The 24,662-nt window shown below is 45.0% G+C and overlaps 1 protein-coding gene across 7 annotated transcripts; it reads left to right on the forward strand.

Moving 5' to 3' along the window:
* Positions 1-1,272: 1,272 nt before the first annotated feature.
* ckap5 (cytoskeleton associated protein 5) lies at positions 1,273-24,097 on the forward strand. Of its 7 annotated transcripts, none has more exons than XM_069528115.1 (45): positions 1,273-1,455; positions 4,425-4,521; positions 5,048-5,241; positions 5,776-5,982; positions 6,090-6,261; positions 6,345-6,474; positions 6,575-6,675; positions 7,325-7,438; positions 7,524-7,628; positions 8,004-8,093; positions 8,454-8,618; positions 8,888-9,016; positions 9,119-9,277; positions 9,406-9,507; positions 9,850-9,960; positions 10,227-10,319; positions 10,762-10,947; positions 11,072-11,166; positions 11,320-11,503; positions 11,638-11,786; positions 12,015-12,189; positions 12,838-12,951; positions 13,086-13,214; positions 13,302-13,496; positions 13,589-13,715; positions 14,076-14,161; positions 14,456-14,566; positions 15,439-15,561; positions 15,731-15,880; positions 15,960-16,163; positions 16,248-16,383; positions 16,673-16,866; positions 17,211-17,383; positions 18,157-18,180; positions 19,008-19,181; positions 19,270-19,390; positions 19,476-19,655; positions 19,744-19,931; positions 20,320-20,395; positions 20,491-20,679; positions 20,811-20,948; positions 21,038-21,121; positions 21,206-21,365; positions 21,456-21,577; positions 22,124-24,097. In XM_069528115.1, the coding sequence occupies exons 2-45, from the start codon at positions 4,465-4,467 to the stop codon at positions 22,385-22,387; spliced, it is 6,180 nt and encodes a 2,059-aa protein (XP_069384216.1). In that variant the 5' UTR covers positions 1,273-1,455; positions 4,425-4,464; the 3' UTR covers positions 22,388-24,097. The 7 variants fall into 7 exon arrangements, with proteins under 7 accessions (XP_069384216.1, XP_069384218.1, XP_069384217.1 ...); XM_069528117.1 differs by having other exon boundaries at positions 21,206-21,338; XM_069528116.1 differs by lacking the exon at positions 18,157-18,180.
* The last annotated feature ends 565 nt before the right edge of the window (positions 24,098-24,662 follow it).

Raw genomic sequence — 24,662 nt, forward strand, 5'->3', positions numbered from 1 at the left:
AAGGAAGTCGATTGTGTCGTGAAAAATATAAATATATAAATATAAACATGTAAATATATATAAATATGAATACACATGTAAATACACATGTAAATATATATAAATATGAATACACATGTAAATATATATAAATATGAATACACATGTAAATACACATGTAAAAACATATAAATATGAATACACATGTAAATACATATAAATATTAAAACACATGTAAATACATGGGAGCTCAGTCTCATCATGTAGTAGTTGAAGTATTAATGGAGTTTGATTCTTCATGGAGCTGCGAATAAATCTGGTTTTAATAAATGAGAAATAATGAAGTATAAAGAAAGAAAATTCTCTCTCTGCCTCCCCGCCCTTCCACTGTCTCTCCCCTCTATCTCTCTCCTGTCTCCCCTCTGTCTCTGCCCTGTCTCTCTCTCTCCTGTCTCCCCCCTTTCTCTCTTCTGTCTTTCCCTCCTGTCTCCACTCTGTCTCTCTCCTGTCTCCATTCTGTCTCCCCCCCTGTCTCTCTCCTGTCTCCACTCTGTCTCTCTCCTGTCTCTCCTCTGTCTCTCTCCTGTCTCCCCTCTGTCTCTCTCCTGTCTCCCCTCTGTCTCCCCTCTGTCTTTCTCTCCTGTCTCCCCTCTGTCTCCCCTCCTATCTCTCTCCTGTCTCCCCTCTGTCTCCCCTCCTGTTTCCACTCTGTCTCTCTCCTGTCTCCCCTCTGTCTCCCCTCCTGTCTCCCCTCCTATCTCTCTCCTGTCTCCCCTCTGTCTCCCCTCCTGTTTCCACTCGGTCTCTCTCCTGTCTCCACTCTGTCTCTCTCCTGTCTCTCCTCTATCTCTCTCCTGTCTCCCCTCTGTCTCTCCTCTGTCTCTCTCCTGTCTCCACTCTGTCTCTCTCCTGTCTCCCCTCCTGTTTCCACTCTGTCTCTCTCCTGTCTCCACTCTGTCTCTCTCCTGTCTCTCCTCTGTCTCCCCTCCTGTCTCCCCTCCTGTCTCTCTCCTGTCTCTCCTCTGTCTCTCTCCTGTCTCCCCTCTGTCTCCCCCCCGTGTCCCCGCCCTTCCACTGTCTCTCCGCCCTTGGAGAAATTTCAAAAACCTGCAATCAAGCTGGACAGAGGCAGCGACGACCAAACCGGAAGTTGCCTTTAATGAGTGCCTGCAGCAGCAGTGCAAAGCGCCTCAGTGTCCCGGTGAGACACAGACACGCGTGGTTTTGTCTCCCTCTACTCGAATCGACTGAACGGAATCGAACGGTGACAAATAAACACGAGACAACTCCACAGTCTGCACGGAGGAGAGCCGCCGCGTGTCTGAGCTTTACTTTGAAACGGAAGTGTGGTTGGTTCGCTCGGTGTCACTGGGGAAGTTTAAATAAAGCTCGGCTGGCTCCTCCGCCACACAGACCCATTATCCCTCCGTTAAACCGGACAGGCAGCGGCGCATTGTCTCCCACCGACTCCAGCAGGTAACACCCGGCGTCTGATTTCATTTCAAAACCCACATTTAGCCCAGAGCTAACGCGCCAGCTCGCTGCGTGCGCCCGGGTGCGAAGTGCGTGGCTCGGCCTGGCTGTGTTGGCGCGGATGGGAGATTAGCTCGTAGCCTGGTTTCCCAGCAGCTAACGGCGGCTAGCGAGAGACGGGGACCCGCTGTGAACGGTTCACTGTCGGGGGACCGAACGAGTTTAAACCGGCTCCTCCGTCGAAACCGGACATTTTGCGAATTTGCACAGAAAAAAAGAGACGTTGACACCGAAACGACGTTTCCACCCCCCGGCAAATGTCAGTGTTGTTGCTAAGTTAGCTAGTTAATGGCGCTCATGTGACTGGTAACCGTCGACAGGCTAGTTAAAGATGCTGACCACTCCCAGCGCGAGCACATTGGAAATGTTAATATTGTCGATATAACCGGATAGCACTGTCGGCTAACCTGTGCTAGCCCCAGTTGGTAGTGGCTGGCCGTGTGTCAGGGTGCAGTCTGGTTTCTGGGTGCACGTAGGGAAGCGGTACGTGTCTCAGTCACACCTCAGGTGAGTTTGTGTTTGAATGCAGGTCCAAGGTGTCAGGTGCGTTATTTGCGGTGTGGCTCTCTGTCGGCTCCCTCGTGCACAGGCTACCACCTGTCATGAGTAATGATTTCATCTCTGAACTGTTGTGTCCCAGAGGAATTCACATCTAGTACTTATGATTATTTGCACATTTAATTCACATTACTACTGACATGTCCTAGATTCCGTCACCCACCTGTGTATATGAGATGATCCACAATGAGGAAATTTGCAATATTACAGCAGCAAGAGTAAAACATATGCATCAGTAAATAATGAGTAACATGCAAAACTGAAATGTAAGGAATACAGAAAACTATACAGTGTAAAAACAAGAAAACTATGCACAGTGATTGGATTGCACGTGAACCATTGTGTTGCACAGGCAGAATGAATATTGCACAGTTAAGAGAGTTATAAAAGTGCAGTCCATAATGGGTACATGTAGTTCTACTGGGAGCAGAGCTGGGTGTACAGGTTGGTGGAAATTATCTGTGTCTCAATTCAGGGGCTGTGTCCTTCCAAGGCTTCATTTGAAGACTGTGTCACGTTGGTGCGACTAGACTGTCGTTTCATAAGTTCCTTCAATTGTGGCGAGCAAATATGTCCTTTTGACCCAGAGACATGGAGGCTGACATGTGGCTCATTTCCATCCCAACCTGTCCCAGGACTCATTGCACTTTGGTGATAAACTGATTTTCAGAGAGGTAACGGTGCCGGCGAACGACAAGACGTCTGATGCTTGAGTATTAGCTGAACACGATCATTTGATTCCTGAAAAAACTAAAGACTCGAATGTATTTTATAATAAAAGTATCCACGAACATTTCGATATTTCCTGTGGTTATAAAATCACACTTCAAGCTCATCAGTCATTGACCACTTCTCTTTTCTCGTCTCTGCTTTGGTCGCAAAAACACTGATACCACTTTAACGCTTTTATCTGCATCGCATGTTCAAAATAGTTTGTTCATCGTCAGTCAACAAACAAATACTCAGTAGTAATCCTAGTAAAAGTATTCTATTCATTCATATTATTCACCTTTTCTAGTTATGCGATCATTATTTACGTTTCACTTTGTGGAATAGTGGCAGCTACCACTGACTTTACCCTCACATATTAGCGTTGTTCTGTCTCATAAAAGACTTAATTCATGGTTCTGACGATGATGCTCATAATGAACAGCTTCGCCTCTGTCACATGAACGCTCGTAGCTGGATAAGAAAACCTGCAGTCAACTGAGACGGTTGATAACAAGCTTCATAATACAGTTTATCTACTGAAGCCGGATAACAAAAAGATATCCCGTGTATGTTGAACATGCGTTGTAGCACAGGCCCCATGCTATATATCACTTTTAAAATAGTAGTGTTTCTATGTTACGTGAAGCTTGATGCTTTAGGTGCAGGCAGAATCTTCCACTGTGACAAGATAATAATGATAACACATTTTATTTAAATGGAACTTTTAACATTGCTCAAAGACACTTTGCATAGGTTCGGGTTACAGAAGGCAAATGACTGTATATATAGAATAAATATCATAATCACTCATTTTGAAGAGATGGGTTTTAAGTTATGTTTTGAAGGTGGACAGTTCCGTGCAGTCTCTGGTTTGTTGGGGGGGGAGGGGGCCGCTATGGAAAAACGCCCTGTCGCCTCAGGTCAACAAGATGATTCTTGGAAAGATTTCAAGTCATGTTCTATGTGTCTGTGCACGAGTCTTATGAACAAGCCAGGTCACATTGAATTAGCAATTTCCTTATAACAGAGTTTGGTGCTCTATATTCGTCCAGAGGCCTGTTACAGAGTTTCTAGCACGTTTTTGGCAGGAGTAGTACCATTTCAAGGAGACCACTGTGAGTCATTGTCCCATCAACAATTTGAAAGACTAAATTTGTCACGTTTTCATTGCTTATGTGTAAAATTGGCCCCAAGATGACAGCACTTTGCAGACATGTGGATAATCTTGAGCCTGTTTATGAGACTCGGCCGGATCAATAAGAAATATGAACCCGTAGCCGCTCCCTGAATGTGCATTAGACGATCACATGCTCATACTTTCAAGTGGAAGTAAGTGACTGACAGATACCGGAACTGACTTCACTTCATTCAGTCTCTTATTGCCAACAACTGACAATATAGAAAAATATTCAGAGCAAATGTTAAAGTGAAGATGTTTCCTAGTTGGAACATAGAGATCTAGATAAGTGATATTGACTCTAGGCTAAAGTCAAATTTTTTTCTGGAGCAACTGACTAAGACATTTGTGTTCTCTGGGTCACATGCAGGAGATTATTCAGAGTTCAGTGCATCTCTGAAAGCATCTTAAGGTCTAACCTTTCCTCCAGCAGTCAAACGCTAATCATACTTTTGTTGTTTTCCAGTTGAGTACCTTTGGGGAAGCCCACCCCTCCAGTGGCCAACATGGGGGACGATAGCGAGTGGATGAAGCTTCCCATCGACCAGAAATGCGAACACAAGGTGACTCTTAAGTTTTCCTCAGATTTCCTTTAAGAAAACTAACAACAGGACATGTTTGCTATATTTCTCCCACGAAACTCTCCTGTTATGAGATAATGATCATGCATGATTTGCATTTGTGTAAATGTGGGAGCAGCTAATGTTTCCTGCGCCTCAGCTGGTGTTTACTGTAGCTCATCTTAACTTCGTCTCACACTCACAGTTAAACCAGCACATGCACATTTGCTGTCTGATTAGCTTTCTTACACACGGGCTTACCCTCTTTATTTAGATCCTTATCCACAATAGGGTTTAAGTAGAAGATTAATCTAATACACAAATCCAATCCCGACCATACCAACATGCTGTTAACCAATCAAGCATGAAATCAGTCTAAATGCATTGTACTATAAGTATTTAAACAGGAATCGAAGCAATGATATGCAGTATAAAAGCCTGATATCCCTTTTTTTCCTTCTATGCCATAGTTTAATTGTTGTCTACATATTCCTTTAATATTTTCTGTGCGACTCTTGCACGTTTTCAGCTGTGGAAAGCCCGTCTGAGCGGTTATGAAGAAGCTGTGAAGTTGTTTCAGAGGATACATGATGAGAAGAGTCCAGAGTGGGGGAAGTACCTCGGACTCCTAAAGAAGTTTGTCACAGACTCCAACGCTGTGGCTCAGCTCAAAGGCCTTGAGGCGGCTCTGATTTTCGTCGAGAAAGCTCACGTAGCTGGCAGGTAAATAACGAACACAACAAGAAATGCATCTTGTTGAAAAGCCTGGAATCAGTGGTCATTGGGACATGTTTAGATTATTAAGTTAAAGCCTTTTCAGACGCCAGAACAATGCACAGCAGTTTGTTAATGCTCACAGACGGGAATTAACATGTCTGGGAAGTTGGTATGGGGACACTGTTTTATCCTTTGTCACAGTAAATAGAAAAATAAATTCCTCTGGGCTTCTAGAGAGTGATGTTGTGTGAAGGGATGGCAAAGTCAGGTGATGTTCCCTGGAGGTGTGAAGAGGCCGAGAAAGAACATAAGTCCATTTGAAAAGTTCAAGGAGATGAAATACTGAAATCTCATAATTAATGTTAACAGTCTATATTTGTATTTATTACTTGAAGGCTACATACACGTTCAGACATTTTTATAAAGGAGTGTGCAGAGTTGCAGCAGGTAAAGCGCACTCATCTGTGTATGCTGACCTTGAAGAGAGTCCATTCATGTCCACCTTGTTCATAAAGTTCGTATTTCTACTTTATTCCTCAGGACGGCCGGTGAGGTGGTGTCGGGCGTGGTGACCAAAGTGTTCAACCAGCCAAAGGCCCGGGCCAAGGAGCTGGGCGCCGAAATCTGTCTGATGTACATCGAGATCGAGAAGGTGGAGGTGGTTCAGGACGAGCTGCTGAAAGGACTGGACAACAAGAACCCCAAGATAGTGGTGACCTGCATTGAGACGCTCAGGAAGGCTCTCAGGTCAGTGCTACTTCCCTTATTTGTGTCTTATTGTGATTTATTAAATTTACAATACCTGAGTTAGACACTCACTTGTCACCCCTCGGTCTGTCATCGTCTTCCCATAGTGAGTATGGATCTAAGATTGTGACGCTGAAACCAGTAGTGAAGATTTTACCGAAGCAGTTTGAGTCCAGAGAGAAGGCGGTGAGAGACGAAGCTAAGCTGCTCGCTGTGGAGATCTACAGATGGATCAGAGATGCTGTTCGACCTTCGCTGCAGAACATCACGGCTGTACAGGTGGGACTCACTGCATCTTCATTTACTCACCCTAATGTTCATCCAGCGGTCAAGTTAAACTCCTCCTTGTTGTGTCTCTGCAGCTGAAGGAGCTGGAGGAGGAGTGGGTGAAGCTCCCTACTTCTCCCGCTAAGCAAACAAGGTTCTTGCGCTCGCAGCAGGACCTGAAGGCAAAGTTTGAGCAGCAAAGTGCACAAGGAGAAGATTCTGATGGTAGGTTAAAATAGACGACGAACTGCTGTAACAGGTGTATGTACACACAGAAGGAGTTAAGGTCATGCTGTCTTCTCCCCCCCCCCCCCCCCCCCTTTAGGAGAGGATGTAGAAGACACTGTGGCGGCAGTGGACCCGTATGAGCTGCTGGAAGCTGTGGAGATTCTGTCCAAGATGCCTAAAGACTTCTACGACAAAATAGTATGTTTTTAAAACTATATGGAATACTCAGAAACTTAGAAACAGCATGTCTTTCTGTGTCGACTGCTCGAGTTTTATCTTCTGTAGTATTTTCAGGACGATTATTACTTTTCATTTAGATTCAACTACTCAAAAAAAATTCTTAACTGGAAAATTTGAATTAGTAATTAACATTTCCTTTGTGATGACGGCACAGTTACTCAGTGGTTAACACCGTCACCTCATGGTGTGAAGTTTTAGTTTGAAAACTTTATCTTGTGTTGAAGTACGGACGAGCAGAAACCTGAATGTTTGCAACACTTACTGTCAGTAACAGTTCCACTCTGTCGTCGCTCCAAGAAAAGGAAATTCCTGCTCTTTCTTTTCACCGTCGCTCTTCCTCGTTAACAGGATTTTCTGTTACTAAGCAACCAACTGCACTTTAGACACTCTGCTTCCTGTTCACACCACATGTACAGTGTTTGTGCATAGCCATGTGATCTGTGTTCTCAGCTGTCACTTTCAACAGAGTTTATGGGATTTGGAGCTACAGTGCTCGCACGTACAGATAGTGTTTTAGTTTTAAGACCTTTTTTTTACCCTTGTGGATAAATGTGGTTGAGCTAATGGATGAATATGTGATCACACTCTTGCTTGTGTTTTTTTGCAGGAAGCTAAAAAGTGGCAGGAAAGGAAAGAAGCTCTAGAGGCTGTAGAGATTCTGACCAAGAAGCCCAAACTAGAGAACGGAGACTATGGAGACCTCGTCAGAGCACTGAAGAAGGTAAAGACTCAAGTACTCAAGCAATCTTAACGAGATGAGCGATCTGGTGACTCTATATTGAACAGTTACTGGTTTTATGTTCCAGGTTGTGGGAAAAGATGCCAACGTGATGCTGGTGTCGTTGGCAGCTAAATGTCTGGCCGGACTAGCCTCTGGTCTCAGGAAGAAATTTGGAACATATGCCGGACAAGTGAGTTTAACGAATCTCTTCACATTATACATAATTGTTTTTTTTCTATAATAAATAACCTCCAAGTCTCTTGTTGTCATTTCAGTTAGCTTCACATTAAAATATAAAAGGCATCATGACAAATTGTGAAAGCAACATTAATGCACCATAAACACAATCCAAAAAAATAAGCATTTAAAAGAAATTAAAAGTTTAAAGGAGTTAGATACAGAATAAAAAATAAATAAATAAATGAAATAAAATATCTGTTCAGTTTAAGAAATAAAGAATAATCATAGAATTTAATGAAAGATTTATTTTGTACAAACAAAACAACTCAACTTTTCCACGTTTCAATATTGATTATTGCTAAATTGGAGCTCTGTGTGTATTTAGGTGGTTCCAACTATTCTGGAGAAGTTCAAGGAGAAGAAGCCTCAGGTCGTCCAGGCCCTGCAGGAGGCTATTGACGCCATCTTCCTCACTGTAAGTCTAAATACACGTTACCATGATTCAACTGAAGTCGACCCTGTGGAAAGTAGCTGGGACCTCCTCTCTGTTGCATAATATACATTTTCACTTGGTTTTCTCTGGGTACATGAAGGTGACCTAGTTCAGAGACGTTCCTTTCCGGCGATAGTTACTTTTTTAATGTTCGCTAGAGTTTGACTTTTTTCAAAAAGCATTATTCGTCTGGTTGACACGACTCTACCACTGCTCTTGTATTGATTCCTTACTTCATTTGTATTTATAGAGCACTCCACTGACTCCCCAGACCTCTCATGCTTTTCAGAAGGTGTTTTTATTGTTTATAATAATGTCTAATGTGCTCTATCTCTTTTCCAGACCACTCTACAGAACCTTTCCGAGGACATCCTCGCCGTGATGGACAATAAGAATCCCTCCATCAAGCAGCAGGCCTCTCTGTATCTTGCCCGCTCCTTCAGACACTGCACGCAGGCAAATCTGCCCAAGAGCATCCTCAAACCCCTCTGTGCTGCTCTCATTAAGGTACATTCACCCCCGAGTGGAAGCATCCGAACAGTATCGTGAACTTTAAGTTTTGACGAAGCTGTAAATGTTAATAAATAAATCAGTCAATTCATTTTGTCTCGATAAAGGACTGATACTAGAATAAGTTCAGTAAAATATACGGAAAAGTCTGAGCCCCCTGTTGCTCCATTCTTTTTTTCATACCATGGGGATGTGTGAGATGATTTCAGGCGGTGTAAGATAACCATTAAATCATCACTTTCATTTTGTCTCTTCAACCATATCAGCAAGTGAACGACTCTGCTCCAGAGGTGCGTGACGCTGCGTTTGAAGCTTTGGGGACGGCCCAGAAGGTGGTGGGAGAGAAAGCTGTGAACCCGTTCTTGGCCGACTTGGATAAACTCAAACTGGACAGGGTAATTATCAGTCGAGGGAAAACTCACATCAAACCTTTAAGGGCTTCATTTTATAACACCCTTACCTTCTAACCACCGTCCCCTTCTCTCATTTGTTAACAGATAAAGGAGAGTGCTGATAAAGTGGAGCTCCCTGGAACGAGAAGAGGTGGCAGCGGAGCCGGGGACAAGAAAGCTGCTGCTAAAGCTCCTCCCGCTGCTGAAGCTCCCCCGAAAGCCTCTGCCCCACCCAGGAAGACCCAAACTGCTGCTGCCAGCAAGGTACATTCACTGCAGTACACGTGTGTTAGTCTGTCGCCTGGTTATTCTGCTGTTTCTGGACAGTATGACTCAATCTACATCGACAATCAAGTCACAGTTCGAGTGTTGTGTCTTTATTTGTTTTGCAGTCATCATCGGGTCCGCCTAAGAAAGGAAAACCAACCTCCGCAGCTGGTGGAAAAGCCAAGAAGACGTCCGACAATAAAGAAGTAGCAGAGACTGAACTGTCGGTAAGTCTGTGTGCAAACACTCACATGTCAGGGGAAGCTTTGGTGAAAACAAGATGTGGAAAGAATTTACGGAGATGAGACCCAAAATGGACAAATCACAAATGTATAATTTCATAACGTCCCCTGAAACCTGACAGCTGCTGCGTGGTAACAGAAACATACCATTACACTTAAACTCTGATATTTGTTTGTCATCTCTGTTAGTTGGTAAATTTGTCTGAGGAAAACATAACCTCCAAGGGTGTAATGGCACATGTGGTTTACACTACGGCTCTGAGGGATTCAGCAGTATCTGGATGTCGCTGTCAGAATTTCCGATGACACTAGTTTGTGTTTTGTCAGATCGAAGTGTGTGAGGATCTGGCAGCAGGCGTACTTCCTGCTTCCTGTCTGCAGCAGCTGGACTCAGCCAACTGGAAGGAGAGGCTGGCGAGTATGGAGGAATTCCAACGGGTAAATACAGCCGATCAATTATATGATGATAATTAGATACTTCATTCCAGCTTCTCCAATCTGAGGAACTGATACTCATCTTTCTTATATACAAGTGAACTCAACATGTTTGGCTTTTAGAAATATATCAGATGTGAAGAGAATCCGACTGGTCGAACTCTGCGACTGTCAAGTTTTCAGTTGTGAGGTTTAACACGTGTCACTATCTGATAAACAATGATGTTAAACCTGCAGACATTAATCTGTAGCTTCATCTGTGCTTCTAGGCCGCTGAGACCATGGATAAGGGGCAGATGCCCTGTCAGGCTTTGGTCAGGATGTTGGCCAAGAAACCCGGTTGGAAGGAGACCAACTTTCAGGTAACTGTTATAAAATCCTGCAAGAAAAACCGTGAGTCATTCCTGCCAGATTATTTAGTTATTCTTGTTCATAGTTATTTATTCTTTAGAAGTGTTGTAGGTAAAATTGTAATTGTTTTATTTTTAACCTCACATGTCACTAAATGGAAATGACGATATAAATGTGTTTTTTTGCTTAAAAACGTGAACAACACATCATGAACCAGGACACTGAGGAAGGAATGAAATTAAATAACGGATCTGTTTTTTAATCTCTAACACATTTTAAACAGTGACGTTTTATCTGGTTGAGGATTTCTCCAAACTCCTCAGAGCAGAAATAAAAGCACAAACAGATTTCATGATGGGACCAAAGTGATTCTGAGGTCAAGAGAGGGTCGGTCACTAAGGGAGTGGGAGGTTCCTCGTCTGATGTCGTGGTCTCCTCTCTGTCTTGGTTTAGGTGATGCAGATGAAGCTGCACATCGTGGCTCTTATTGCTCAGAAAGGACAGTTTTCAAAGACGTCGGCCTCCGTGGTTCTAGACGGCTTGGTAGACAAAGTTGGAGACGTGAAATGTGGCGGAAACGCAAAAGAGGGACTGACAGCGATCGGAGAGGCGTGCTCTCTGCCCTGGACCGCAGAACAGGTTTGTAACCACTTTCCCTTCTTTACTAGTTCGCTATGTCTAAGTCGAAAAGGCATTTTTATCCCTGACAAAGATCTGACCTCACTAATTGCTGAATTTACAAGGTTTGTGTTTTGTTTGTTAGGTTGTCTCGATGGCATTTGCACAGAAGAACCCAAAAAACCAGGCAGAGACTCTCAACTGGCTGGCGAACGCCATGAAGGAGTTTGGCTTCGCTGGGTAATTTTCAGTCGTCATTTTAACACTCATCACAAAATTTAAATCGGTCTGTTAGCTTTGCATTTTGATGAATACTAAGTATTCTTAAAAAGTTTTGGCTTAAAAAGACCAAAGATGTTGCAGCGCTGTGAGATAATCTGTTCCTCCCTCCAGGATCAATGTGAAAGGTTTCATCAACAACGTGAAGACTGCTCTGGGAGCAACCAACCCCGCTGTTCGGACAGCAGCCATCACCCTGCTGGGAGTCATGTTCCTCTACATGGGAGCTCCTCTGCGCATGTTCTTCGAAGACGAGAAGCCTGCTCTCCTCGCACAGATTGATGCGGAGTTTGAAAAGGTATGGGCGTCAGAGAATTCAAGAAACGGAACACGTGTTATCAAATTTTTAAAAAATACATTCATGGTTCAGTTGAGGGAGTTACTCATGACAAGGAGGAGGAAATAATCAATCTTTATGTGCATTCCTTAAAGATGCAGGGCCAGTCTCCACCACCTCCAATCAGATTCAACAAGAAGGCGGCAGCAGAGGAGGTGGGTGATGAAGGGGAGGAGCAGGATGAGGACGGAGGAGCAGGAGGAGGACAGGACATCATGGACCTGCTGCCCAGAACAGATATCAGGTAACCAGACTGACCATTGACCGACATTAATGAGTCCCACCTGTTTATTTGTTGACAAAGATAGTCGTACGAAAACATTTTACACCACTATATACTTTATATACCAATACTTACCAAATTATGACACGACTGAAAATATGTTGATTATAAATAAGTGTCCATATTAAACCTGTCTCCTCCACACACACACACACACACACACTCCTACTTTCTTCTCTCCTCTCTAAGTGACAAGATCACGTCCGACCTCGTGTCTAAAATTGGCGATAAGAACTGGAAGATCAGGAAGGAGGGGCTGGACGAGGCAGCAGCCATCATATCAGAGGCCAAGTTCATCACAGCCAACATCGGAGAGCTGCCTCTGACCCTGAAGGAACGACTCGGAGATTCCAACAAGATCCTGGTGAGTACGAGCCCGTTCAGCTCGTACAGAGTCTAACATCAGGGCTACTGTTGGATATAAAAAATTCTTGCTTTTATAAGCGTAACTTAATTTGATTGAAACTCTTTTCCATCTTCAGATACATGAAATTTACAGCAAACGATGTGAAATATGAAATTAATCATTTTCCAACTTTGTAGTGAAATGGTGTTAATACGGTTGTGAATTATTTTGGCCACAATAATCATCCAGTGCACCTATGGACATGAATATGAACGGATTAAAGGGAGGGATGTGTCTTTGCTTAAGGGTTATATATCCCCTCACACCTCAGCTTTAATTGTTGCTTCATCTTATATTGCAGTGACGTTTCTTGAGGAGGAGATTAACAAACCTTTGTACAAGTTGTTTTCTGTTGCATGGCCACAGTTTTGTAGTTTTAGATTTAGAAAACAGTAAAATGGACCCAGTTAGTTTTGTGGTGAAATATGTGGTTTTGAAGTCGTTGTAAGTGCTGCCTTGGTACTCTCAGTGGAAAGTAGCTGTGTTCTGTTAATTGGCAAATCAACGTCAAATTGAAAAATATATTTTACTCCAGAGAAAGATTCAATAACGTCATGTAGTTGGAAGAGCTGCAAATTAAAACGAGTGTTGTGTTTGTGTCTCCAGGTCCAGCAGACGCTGACTATCCTGCAGCAGCTGGCTGTATCCATGGGACCTGGACTCAAGCAGCATGTCAAGGCACTGGGAATGCCTATTATCACTGTACTGGGAGACAGCAAGGTACTGTGTGCACACAAATCAGAAGCAAACCAGCAGCAGTGACACACATAGTTTCTGAGAAGCCCTATCTGTGGACAGCATCATGTCCTCTGACTGTGTGATGATGAGGACCTGGTCTCTCTGTTCCTCTGCAGTCTAATGTGAGGGCGGCAGCCATGACTACTCTGCAGGCGTGGGTGGAGCAGACGGGGATGAAGGACTGGCTGGAGGGAGAAGACCTGTCAGAGGAGCTGAGGAGAGAAAATCCCTTTTTGCGACAGGAGGTTTGCACAGACACAAGTTCTTATTTTTATTTATTAAACGTGTTTTCTGTATCCTGAACTAAATCATGAAACTTCTTTGTCACGCAGGTGCTCGGCTGGTTAGCGGAGAAGCTGCCCACCCTGAGGACGGTGCCCGGGGATCTGATGCTGTGTGTCCCTAATCTTTACGCCTGCCTGGAGGACAGAAACGGAGACGTGAGGAAGAGGGCTCAGGACGCCCTGCCCACCTTCATGATGCACCTGGGCTTTGAGAAAATGTCCAAGGCTGCTGGCAAACTCAAAGTACTGAACTGATTTTTTGTGACAAGGAGATAACTTTGATAAACAGTGATTCATGTCGTAAATTGCTCATGCGTCTGTTCATCTCTCTCCAGACCTCCTCGAAGGATCAGGTGGTAGCCATGTTGGAAAAGGCCAGGGCAGTGATGCCAGCCAAACCCGCCGCTCCCGCCAAGGCAGGAGGGGGGAAAGACTCTGCAGAGCCAAGCAGAGCAGCTTCAGGTGTGTGGCATCATGATGAATGAAAAGTTTCACATTGGGAAATCTTGAGAATGAATCTGTGATACTATGTTAATGTCAGTTTTATTTATTTAGCACATTTAAAACAACTTGTTTGTGCTTCACGAAGTAAAAGGTAGATGGTTTTACTGCGTGCTCTCTTGTGTATGCATGTGTGTACCTACCGACAGGTTGATGTAATTTTGTGGGAAACGCTGTGGTGTCTCCAAAATATACCACCAGTTGTGAATGTGTTCCTCTGCAGAGTTGAGTGGGTTTGTCTTCTAATCACGGGGTTAAATGTTTGATATAGAAGAAAATGGATGAAAGTAAAATATAAAGTCTTATGCTCGTCCTCTGCAGCCTCCAGGTCTCAGCCAGCGAGCGACGACTGTGTTGACGGTAAACCTGAAGTTAAGAAGGTCCGAGGAGGAGCCCCTGCCAAGAAGGTAAGTCCGCCTGGTCCAGCTCCTGTTTTTATTTAAAATCTTTTAAAATGTTTGTAATGCCACAAAAAAAGACTGGGTTTCACTCGTCATTCATTTCAATGATGAGCAAATCGTATCCAGCCTGACCGTAAATGTGTGGTGTTAAGTTTAAAGAGACGAGGTGAAGATCTCTACATGTCGTAAATATTCACACATCGTTTTTATTTAAGTTGTCGTCAGTACATTTCATATTGTTTCCTTTTTTTTATTCATTACATTAAGTGTAAACGATGTGTGGTTTTTCTCATCACCCAGCCTCCTTCCTCCCCCGAGGAACCCATCCCTCCCCCTCCCTCCAAGGACAAGGACAGTAATGCTAGTAAAAAGCCCCCCGGCAAAGGGAAGGCTGCTGCTGGCAGTCAACAGGTAGATGTGTAACAAGTGTCCTCGCGATGAAACTCGGCCTAGAGTGTCTTCACACTTCTGCTGCTACTTAAGCTGCTCTCAGACATGCACTGAACTCCTGATAAAGCCTGTCAGTCCCTTAATGAACTCTGGATAATGTCCTAATGAGCCCATATAGGATTCACTGTGAGCGAATGAAAAAAAAAAAAAAAAAAAAAAAAAAAACTTCAGGGTGAAAAGGAGATGTCAACTTGTAAAGAAGACGAGGTTCAAGAGCTTTTCGGTGATGAGGGCCGACGCCGTAACGCTAAGAATATCTTGTTGTGAACGTCTTAACGCAGAATCGCTGTATGTGTCCGACGGCGCGGACATTCTCCGAAGTGCATGTCTGAAAACGGCTTTGCTCACGAGCAGCGAATGTAGGCGGTTTCTCAGTGGACAGTCGTTAACCCCGGCCGACGTCTCTCTGGTCCAGTCTTGGCTCAGCCTAATCCTGTGTTTCTCCAGTCACTAATACTGCCACTGAACACACAACTGCATATGGTCACACGGTTGTGCGGTGGAATTTAACATGTAACATTTAAGAGCTGCATATGCATGCTTGCAGAAATGGAGCACAAACAGAGTTAGGTCACACGTCGGTGTTTCAGGCCTCATGAATGTGTGTGTGTGTTTCATGTCTTGGAATAATATCACATTGGCATTTCCACACTGTTCTGTGTGTTAACCCGCACTGAGATCTTTTCCGCATCACACAACTTTGTCTCCTGTCTCTACTGTGTCACACACACACACACACGCACGTCTGAGAAAGCCTGTGGGAAAGCAGGATTTCACACAGTTGTAACTACACAGCAGCTCACCCGCTCTCTGATGTTGCCTCCCCCTCTCAGGGTGCCGCTGGTAAGAAGCCTCCTGCCAAAGGTGCGAAGGAAGAAGAAGATAAATCCGGGCCGATCTTCGTCCTCATCCCCAACGCTAAGGAACAGAGGATAAAAGAAGAGAAGCAACTGAAGGTATCGAACCGTGAAACCTGTTCGGTTGTTAGGATGTGAGACAGACGGAGGACGGGGGTGGGGGGTGGTCAGGGCCAACCAATCAGAGCGAGGCCTGACATCAGCAGCTCCTCTGCCTGTGGCCTTTTCAGTTCAGGCTAATAAACTGTGTTTGATTTGTTCCTCTCAGATTTTGAAGTGGAACTTCATCACTCCCCGAGAAGAATATGTGGAGCAGCTGAAAACTCAGATGGCCACCTGCTTTGCAAAGTGGCTGCAGGATGAGCTATTCCACTTTGACTTTCAGAGACACGTCAAGGCCATAGGAGTCATGATCGAGGTAACAGTCGCTCTTATTTCCACTGGGAGGTCGTGTGTTACTAGTCGCTCTGCTAATAAAGTTTGTTTGTATTCAACAGAGGCTGGAGAGTGAGAGCGACGCCACCATCAGCTGTCTGGACCTGATTCTGAAGTGGTTCACTCTGCGCTTCTTTGACACCAACACCACGGTGCTGATGAAGGTGCTGGAATATCTGAAGCTGCTGTTTGCCATGTTGAACAGAGAGAACTACCACCTGACCGAGTACGAGGCCAACTCCTTCATCCCCTACCTTATACTCAAGGTGAGCACACATCTCTGAGGACCATGAAACATATCGCTGTAGAAGCTTTTTGTTCTACTTGCTCACTTTCATCTCTGACCTCAGGTCGGAGAGTCGAAGGACGGGGTTCGCAAAGATGTGCGGGCCATCCTGACCATGCTGTGTAAAGTCTACCCAGCATCCAAGGTGTTCCCTCTCCTCATGGATGGAACTAAATCCAAGAACTCCAAACAGAGAGCTGGTATGTCTCTACACACAAGCTAAAGCTTCAGCAAACCTCTGTACGAATGTCATCTGTTATGATCTCGATCAAAACTGCTCCAAGAAGCAAAAAGGTTCCTTCAAACCATCGTTCGTCTGCGTTCAGGCAGAGCTGAGCATTTCCTTCTTAAGGTTAAAATGATTCCCCCAGAACTTGATTTAGACCCAGGTCCCTGTGGTGGAAACACACGAGTTCCTTCCTTCTGTCAAAAAGCAGCTAAAGATGAAAAGTATGAGTTGTCTGACTTGTTGATGTCTCCTGTCCTCAGAATGTCTGGAGGAGCTGGGCTGTTTGATAGAGGGCTACGGGATGAATGTATGCCAACCGACGTCAGCCAAGTCTCTGAAGGAGATTGCCGTTCACATCGGTGACAGAGACACGTCTGTCCGCAATGCCGCCCTGAACACTGTGGTGGCCGTCTACAACGCCTGCGGGGAGCAAGTTTACAAGCTGATTGGAAATGTAAGAAGGAAGCCAGGCAATCGTCTTAATTTACTCGGCCCCAGAATCTAACCTGTACCAGGGCTGGGCGGTTACATGTCGGTTAATTCAGTTAATGCGTGCGTTCACGACCTGTCGGGTTCCTGCTACGTTCCGTACTGTATGACCCTGCGGCGTGTCCTCACTCCCACCAACACTCATCAGAAGTTAGGACACGGAGGCTACATGACTTGAAGTCTACTTCGTGTGTGTTTGATTCTCTCTAAAGTTCAGGAGACACGTATTTAAACACATTATCCAGATATCGATTTAAAGCCCGGCCCTACAGTTTTGAAATCATTCTTACCCTCGTCCTTTTTTTCCAGTTGTCAGAGAAAGACATGAGCATGCTGGAGGAGAGAATCAAGCGTTCAGCCAAGAAGACTGCCGCAGCTCCTGCCAAGCAGAGTGTGGCGGAGAGGTCTCAGCGGGAGCACCCGACTAACCCCAACGCCACCTTCCTCCGAAAGCCGGCACAGGAAGACCCTAACAAGCTCAAGTAGGTTCCCTGACTCCGGGCTGTGGGACACGTACGATACATGTGTGAATGTATAAGGAGGGAAATAATATTTACTCAACACAAAACCTATAACATATATTTAAGTGTTCCATCATAATTCACAGAACATGATGCATCCGAACCAACTTCTCTGCTTGTTGCTCATTAGCATGTTCTCATCCTGTCAACCTCTTGAGTCTGTCGGATCCATCACTTGTTCACGCTCTGGACTGTTGTGACTTGAGTGTCGTTGGAGTCGCGTCACTTGAATGTTCGTTCTCTGCTCATGACTAATCTGTCCTTCTCTTCTCACCCTGTTTTACTGAGTCACTGCATGTTCGGTTGTTTTCACAGACACAGGCTCATAAATCTTATCCTCTGTCCGTGAAACCAACTTCCTGTGTGTGTGTGTGGGGCTACATCCATGCTATGTTTCTTATTTGAAAATAAGAAAACGCATATTCCTGGTGTCCACAGTACGTTGAGAGCCGCTAATACTCGCTGCTGGCCTCATTTGAGTTAAAACTCTGGGGCTACATTTCAGTCTGGATGAGCAGAAACGTCTCAGTTATTGCGAACAATGTCAGGGACTCAGTGTTTTCAAAATAAAATACTAGCATGGATGTAGCCTGAGAGTGTGACGGAGTGTGTGTTCTTTTGCTGGCTGGTTTTGCCGGCTGCCTGTTGTCTGCCTGTTTGTCTCTTAACCCTTCATCTTTCTTCCTGTGTGATTTCCTGCTCTCTCTGCTCTGCCTGCCTTCCTTATGGAGCAGAATAATGTATCGCACGTATAGGATGTGAGTACCTCTTTCTCCTCCTTTTCCTCCCTCTTCTCTTTGTCACTGTAGGAACTCCTGAATGCAAACTCTCAGTCTAACATCCATCATTCATAAGGATTGTGATCAGAAAAGGTTTGGTGTGACTTTGGAGTTGAGTTTCGCCTCCTCACATGGTTTGGGAACAAGAGTCTAACCTTGTTCCCCTCTGTCATGTGGTCAGTAGAGCACCAGACTTGTGATCCAAAATGTCCTGCTGTCACTTTAATACGACTCATTCTTCTTCCCTCTTTACCCTTTGTCTTGTCTCGTGCTGGGGTCAGACTAACTATGATGCGTTTGAAATGATCACTCAGATAGAGGAGATCATAGAGTCATTAGTTCTTTCTGTGTTGTCGCCGAGAGACAGATTAAATGATCGATAGCTTTGCCTGTGGCTAATTTTTGTTTCCTAACCCACCTCATGCTCTGAACCTTCTAGACTGTGCTATAATAATAATAATAATAATGATAATGGTGATATCATGTAGTCTGACCCCGGCTTATTTGTGATCCTTGGCTGTGCTGTATCTGGAAATGAAAATCACCTTCCGACAGTTGCACAAAGAAATCTAGTGGCGGCTACGTTTTTGTAATTATCAACAGTTTTTTGTGGTGTGTAAAATGTATGTAAAAACAAAAAAATGACAATTACTCGTAACCTTACCAGCTCTGTGAATGAAGAATTACAGTCAGAGGTTTTAAAGGGTCACTATGCACCCACCTATATCCAAGCTTCTGTCAGCTGGGCCCGGAGCTAAGAGGCACTGATTGATATTAGGCTGTCCACTCTCCCTGCGTCCACCCAGTCAAGCCCGTCAGAACACCCAGCACAGCGAGTCCTCTCACCCCTCCATCCCCAAGGAGTTCCAGTTGGACCTGGACATGATCGAGAGGGACCAGAGCAGAGTGTGTGAGCTGCCAGACCTCGTCCAACACAAGCTGGACGAGCTGTTGGAGCCAATTATGATCCCCGAACCCAAGTGAGCACCCTGGAGACACTGGAGCACGATCACAGCTCAGGAAACAAAGCTTCAGAACCAACGTTTGTTTCTGCTTCTGTCTTCATAGGATTCATTCTGTCTCTCCACACTTTGATGAACTTCACAACAGCACGGCCTCCACCATCAACTTTGTCATCTCTCAGGTGGCCAGCGGTGACATTAACACCAGTATACAGGCGCTGGCACAGGTATAACACACAAACACACAGTTCTAACCATAGATTGTGTAAATGACAATTATTCATTCTCATTATTCGTCATTGTCCCCCGCAGATTGACGAGGTGCTGCGACAGGAGGACAAAGCCGAGGTCATGTCGGGACACATCGACCAGTTCCTCATCGCCACCTTCATGCAGCTGAGGCTCATCAACAGCACACACATGGCCGACGAGCGGCTGGACAAGAGAGACATCATCAAACTGTACAGCTGCATCATAGGAAACATGCTGTCTGTAAGTCGTGCGACGTGTCTCTAACACTAACCGCGGCGGTGAAGCTCCGGACGAGTAGGACGCTAACTTCTTAATTCCTCCCTGTCAGTTGTTCTCGATGGAGTCCCTCGCCAGAGAGGCGTCTATGGGCGTGTTGAAGGACCTGATGCACGGCGTGATCACACTGATGCTGGACAGCAGAGTGGAGGACATGGAGGACGGACAGCAGCTCATCAGATCCACCAACCTGCTGGTGATCAGAGTGCTGGAGAAGTCTCACCAGACCAATATGATCAGGTTCGTATGAAATAACTAATCAGCTGAATTTAGACGACTTGTCTGACAAGCTCATTATTTACTGCTGATGATGAAATAATCAAAACGACCTGGCAGCGATTTTGACCCAGTTTCCGACACCTGCAGTAATTTAACTGAGGACGTAGAAGAAGACATGTTCAACTCTGCGGACGGACTGTTTGACTGACTGCTTTGTTAGCGTTGGGTATTTAACCAGTGACACCACAGTGGGTCCTCTGGGTCTAAATGCCCAGAAACACTGCAGGTGTTCAGGGGGCAACTCGACCAGTCGCTCGAACCACCTCATCGTTTGAACACGGAGGAGCAGCGGCTCTGTAACTGAAGATTCTTTTAACCCGTTGATCTGACTCTTCCTGCGTCTCTGCAGCGCTCTGCTGGTTTTGCTTCAGGACAGTTTGGTCACGACGGCCGGTCCTCCGAAGTTCTCTGAGCTGGTCATGAAGGTGAGACGAGCACAGAGCACATCACCTCGCGCGTCCACTCCAGTGGATTATCACGTCTCACCCACTCTCCTGTGTTCGTGTGTGTGTGTGTTCAGTGTCTGTGGAGGATGACCCGTCATCTCCCAGAGACCATCCACAGCATCAACCTGGATCGGATCTTACTGGATGTCCATAACTTCATGAAGGTTTTTCCCAAAGAGAAGCTCAAGCAGCTCAAGAATGACGTCCCTCACAGAACCCTCAAGACTCTGCTGCACACACTCTGCAAGCTCACTGGACCCAAGGTGACACACAACATGTGTTTCTTTAGATAAATCTGTTCATCAAAAAAGTTCAGATCCTGCTCTCAGTGACTTGTCGCTAAATTCATCTCGAGGTTTTGATCTATTAATTATGCCAACGTCTCGATAAACAGATCCTGGACCACCTATCAATGATAGAGAATCGTAATGAGTCGGAGTTGGAGGCCCACCTGAGGCAGGTGGTCAAACACTCTGGAAACCTGTCAGGACTCAAGAGTGACCGAGGCAACGAGAAGGGCGGTCTGCGCACGGTGAGCGACACGAGCCAAAAAACCATTTCATCGAGAATCGAGCCGCTCGCTCTCTTCAGGTCACCTGACTTTGTCCGTTCTGTTCTCAGGAGGAACGAATGTCGAAGGCGAAGGTCAGCGACATTCTGTCTGAAATCTTCAAGAAGATCGGCTCCAAGGAAAACACGAAGGAGGTCGGTTCAGCTGCCGTTTGTGAACGTCGTTCCCGACAACAAAGAGCCTGGCAAACATGAGTCACGTGTCATTCTTCTTCTCAGGGTTTGACGGAGTTGTACGAGTACAAACAGAAATACTCGGACGCCGACCTGGAGCCCTTCCTCAAAAACACGTCTCAGTTCTTCCAGAGCTACGTGGAGCGAGGCCTTCGTATGATCGAGTCGGAGAGAGAAGGCAAGTCTCGCATCCAGACCTCAGCAGGTACGACTGGAGGCTGTCGCTGCGAGTTTGAAATCAGGAGGAGGAGGAGAATGTGTTGTAACACTGGTGTGTGTCTGTGTGTGTGTGTAGTGATCCCTCAGCACGGCGTGGACTCCAGTCTGAGCAGCAACACCGAAGAACTGAAACCAGCTGTTTACTATGAGAGACTGAAGATCCTCAGACAGAGACAAGGCCTGGAAAACACCTCCAGGGTTGGTTTAAACACACACACACACTTTTTAATGTGTAATCATCCTGTACACAAACCTTTGAGGTCGAGGTTGTCAAACACAATTATAATATAAAATATTAAAAATACTTTTCAAATGTTGATTGACCCAAAGAGAATCTCACAGACGATATGTTCAATAACAATGATCCAGAACTGGATATAAATATAAAATATCAGAAACAACCACACTGAAGTGGAACTGAGGAAAGGATCAGTGAATTATTTGTTCATAGAAGGAAAACAGAAGAAGAAACCTTGAGGTGTGTAAAAGATATATATAAATATATATAAATATACATAACCACAGAAATAAATACATTTATCATTAAATGACATTGGGCCTTTTTTTTCTTTATATTGTAACTGAGTAATAACTAATGATTTAATGAATTGTAAATCTCAGTTTATGATAAATATTAATGTTGAGGATGAATATTTATTAAGCAAACACACGTCTTCTTCTTCCTCCTCCTCCTCCTCTCCTTCTTCTCCTTCTCCTTCTCCTTCTTCTTCTCCTCACCTGCAGCAGGGCAGCGGAGGAGGCGAGGACGAGCCCCAGCCGCGACCTCCCATCTCCTCGCTGCTGTCGTCCAAGCCGTCGGTGGCGTCCTCCACCGACATGCTGCACAGCAAGCTGTCTCAGCTCAAAGAGTCCAGAGAGATGTACCAGCAGGAACACAACGCACACTCCAACTCCCCGTCACATGCGCACACGCGCTCGGCCTCGCCGGCGGCCAACCTGGACGACCTCAAGAAACGCCTGGAGCGGATAAAGAGCAACCGGCAGTGAGGAGCGCCGCCCGTGGAGTTCAGTTGGTAGTAGAACACACGTCGTCCCTCTGCGTTCATGTTCTCATGCTGGTAGAAAAACCGCCCCAGAAACCTGGAACCATAAACAAACGCATCCTCCAATTTGATCCTGTCTCCACCCACTGTGCCTGTATGTCATTACAAATCAAACGCACCCTCATCTGATTGTGGGATTTCTAGCCTCCACACACACACACACACACACACACACACTTCAGAAAACTATCCACATGTTTTAGCTGCAATTCAAATGTATTAAAGTGTTTTATTTATCGTCAAGTTATTTTTTAGCCGTTAACCATCAGGACTGAGTCTCGTCCTTCACCTTCCTCTCTCTCTCTCTCTCCTGTCGACACTTAAAACCACCACATAGTGAACTTAACCCCCCCCCCCTTTAATATCACGACACAGTGTGTTTGTACATATATAAAAGGTCGTTAACCACTTAACTGTTAATGAACCGCTTCACTTGTGGTAACAGGTAAAAAAAACAACTGTAGAAGAAGGACGTTCTATCTTCTACGTTCCTTCTTCCTGTTTAACGTGACGCACTTTGCTGCTGAGTTTGGACGCAGATGTCAGACTTGTGGCTGTGTAAATGCAGCACGGGGCCGCCCCCTTGTGGCTGAACCCTGAACACTCATGCACTCATGGTGATTTCAGCTGAAGTCCTCGTCATGCAGAGGTTCGGAATCATGTCGTAGAAAAAGTCATGTTTCCTTTTGTTTGTGTCGGTGAAGTGAAATTTCCAAATGACTTGTACGACAACAAAACTGACTCTTACAAAACAGCACATAGTGAAAACGGGCTCGAGGCTCCAGCACTTAATTTGAAATCAAAACAAGTGTCTGATTTTTTTAGAGTTAACGTTATTTATACAGCAACAAGGCGTCTGAACATCAGGGTCTAGAACTGAGCAGGTTTTAAAGCCTCCGCTGTTCGTCGATGTCGAGGGAAATTCTTTGTCGGGAGACCGGTCCAGTTTATTTCTGAAAAACATTTCGTGGCCTTCTAGTAAAGCGATCGTGTAAAGTCGGCGGTTTAAGGTTTTCCTCCCTTCAGAGGAAAAAAAGATTTTCCTCCGGGATCGACCGCGGCGTTTGGTCTGGTTTTAAAACCTGCGGACTTTTACTGGTGCGTCGGGAATCAGCCTCTTCTAACGACAAGCCGCGCTGCTTCGTTCAGGAAGACGCAGCAGAGCCGTGTACGGTGTCTCAGTCGCGTGTCGGACCGTGCTGTTGGTTGACGTTTGTCTGTAAATACTGTATGTAACGTCCTCATTAACACCCCCCCGCCCTGCGTTATTTAACATGGAACAGGACTGTAGAGCCGACACGGCCGTCACTGTAAAGCTCATCAACCAAACATGTATATGTTTACCCATCTGAAGGAACCTCCCTCTGTTGTGTTTTAGGAGCATGGCATGAAGGCAGTTTTTAATTTCCTCGTGTAAATAAAGTTTGCATTAACGAAGCTGCTGTTTTAATTCAGTCATTGTTTTTTTTTCTGACGATGACGATGAGGGCGTCGGCCTCGTTTCTTCATCGGTTGTGAAGCCGAATGTTGAGTGAAGAAAAACATAAATAACAGTTTTTGTATTTAATTCTCGTCTTTCATTGTTGCTCTCAGCTTCCCTTGTATAATCCATAGTGGAAAACGGCAATAAAGTCTTGTTTTTTTTTTAACAATCCTTCAATTTTGATCATCATTTTATTTATTGATGCACGAACATTAAACAGCTGCGTCTCATTTTTCTCTCTCCTGTGGGTTCACAGCAAACGTCAGTGTTAGAAGAACTAAAACCACAGAAACCATCTCTGGCTGTTCTCAAACATTAACTGGAGAGTTTTGAGTTTCACCTTCACATTAAGAACACAGACGCTCTTTCTGGAATCTCCTCGTCTTTCCAAGTTGACGTCTTCGTCTCCTACGTGTGCGGCTGCAGGAAAACATCCAGAAAATGTCCAGAGCAACCGACAGACATTTGTTTTCTCACATACAGAACCTCTTGAAAGTTTCTGGAAAGTGTCCTGACTTGAAAACATTAGAACTTTCGACCAAGCAGCTTTTCATGTCCAGTCTGTTAACGTGGAGGAGGCGCGGTTTATGACTCTTGGTGAGCTGTCGCGTCGTCCAATTCAAACAAGCATCATCAGAGGACGTTTAGTGAGTGCAGAGTTTCCGACGCTCGTCTGACACTTGAACTCATCACGACACGAGACGTTTGTAGGATTTATTTGAGAAAATATAAAGAA

The sequence above is a fragment of the Paralichthys olivaceus genome, chromosome 7, assembly GCF_024713975.1.
Source record: "Paralichthys olivaceus isolate ysfri-2021 chromosome 7, ASM2471397v2, whole genome shotgun sequence".
Lineage (NCBI taxonomy): Eukaryota > Metazoa > Chordata > Actinopteri > Pleuronectiformes > Paralichthyidae > Paralichthys > Paralichthys olivaceus.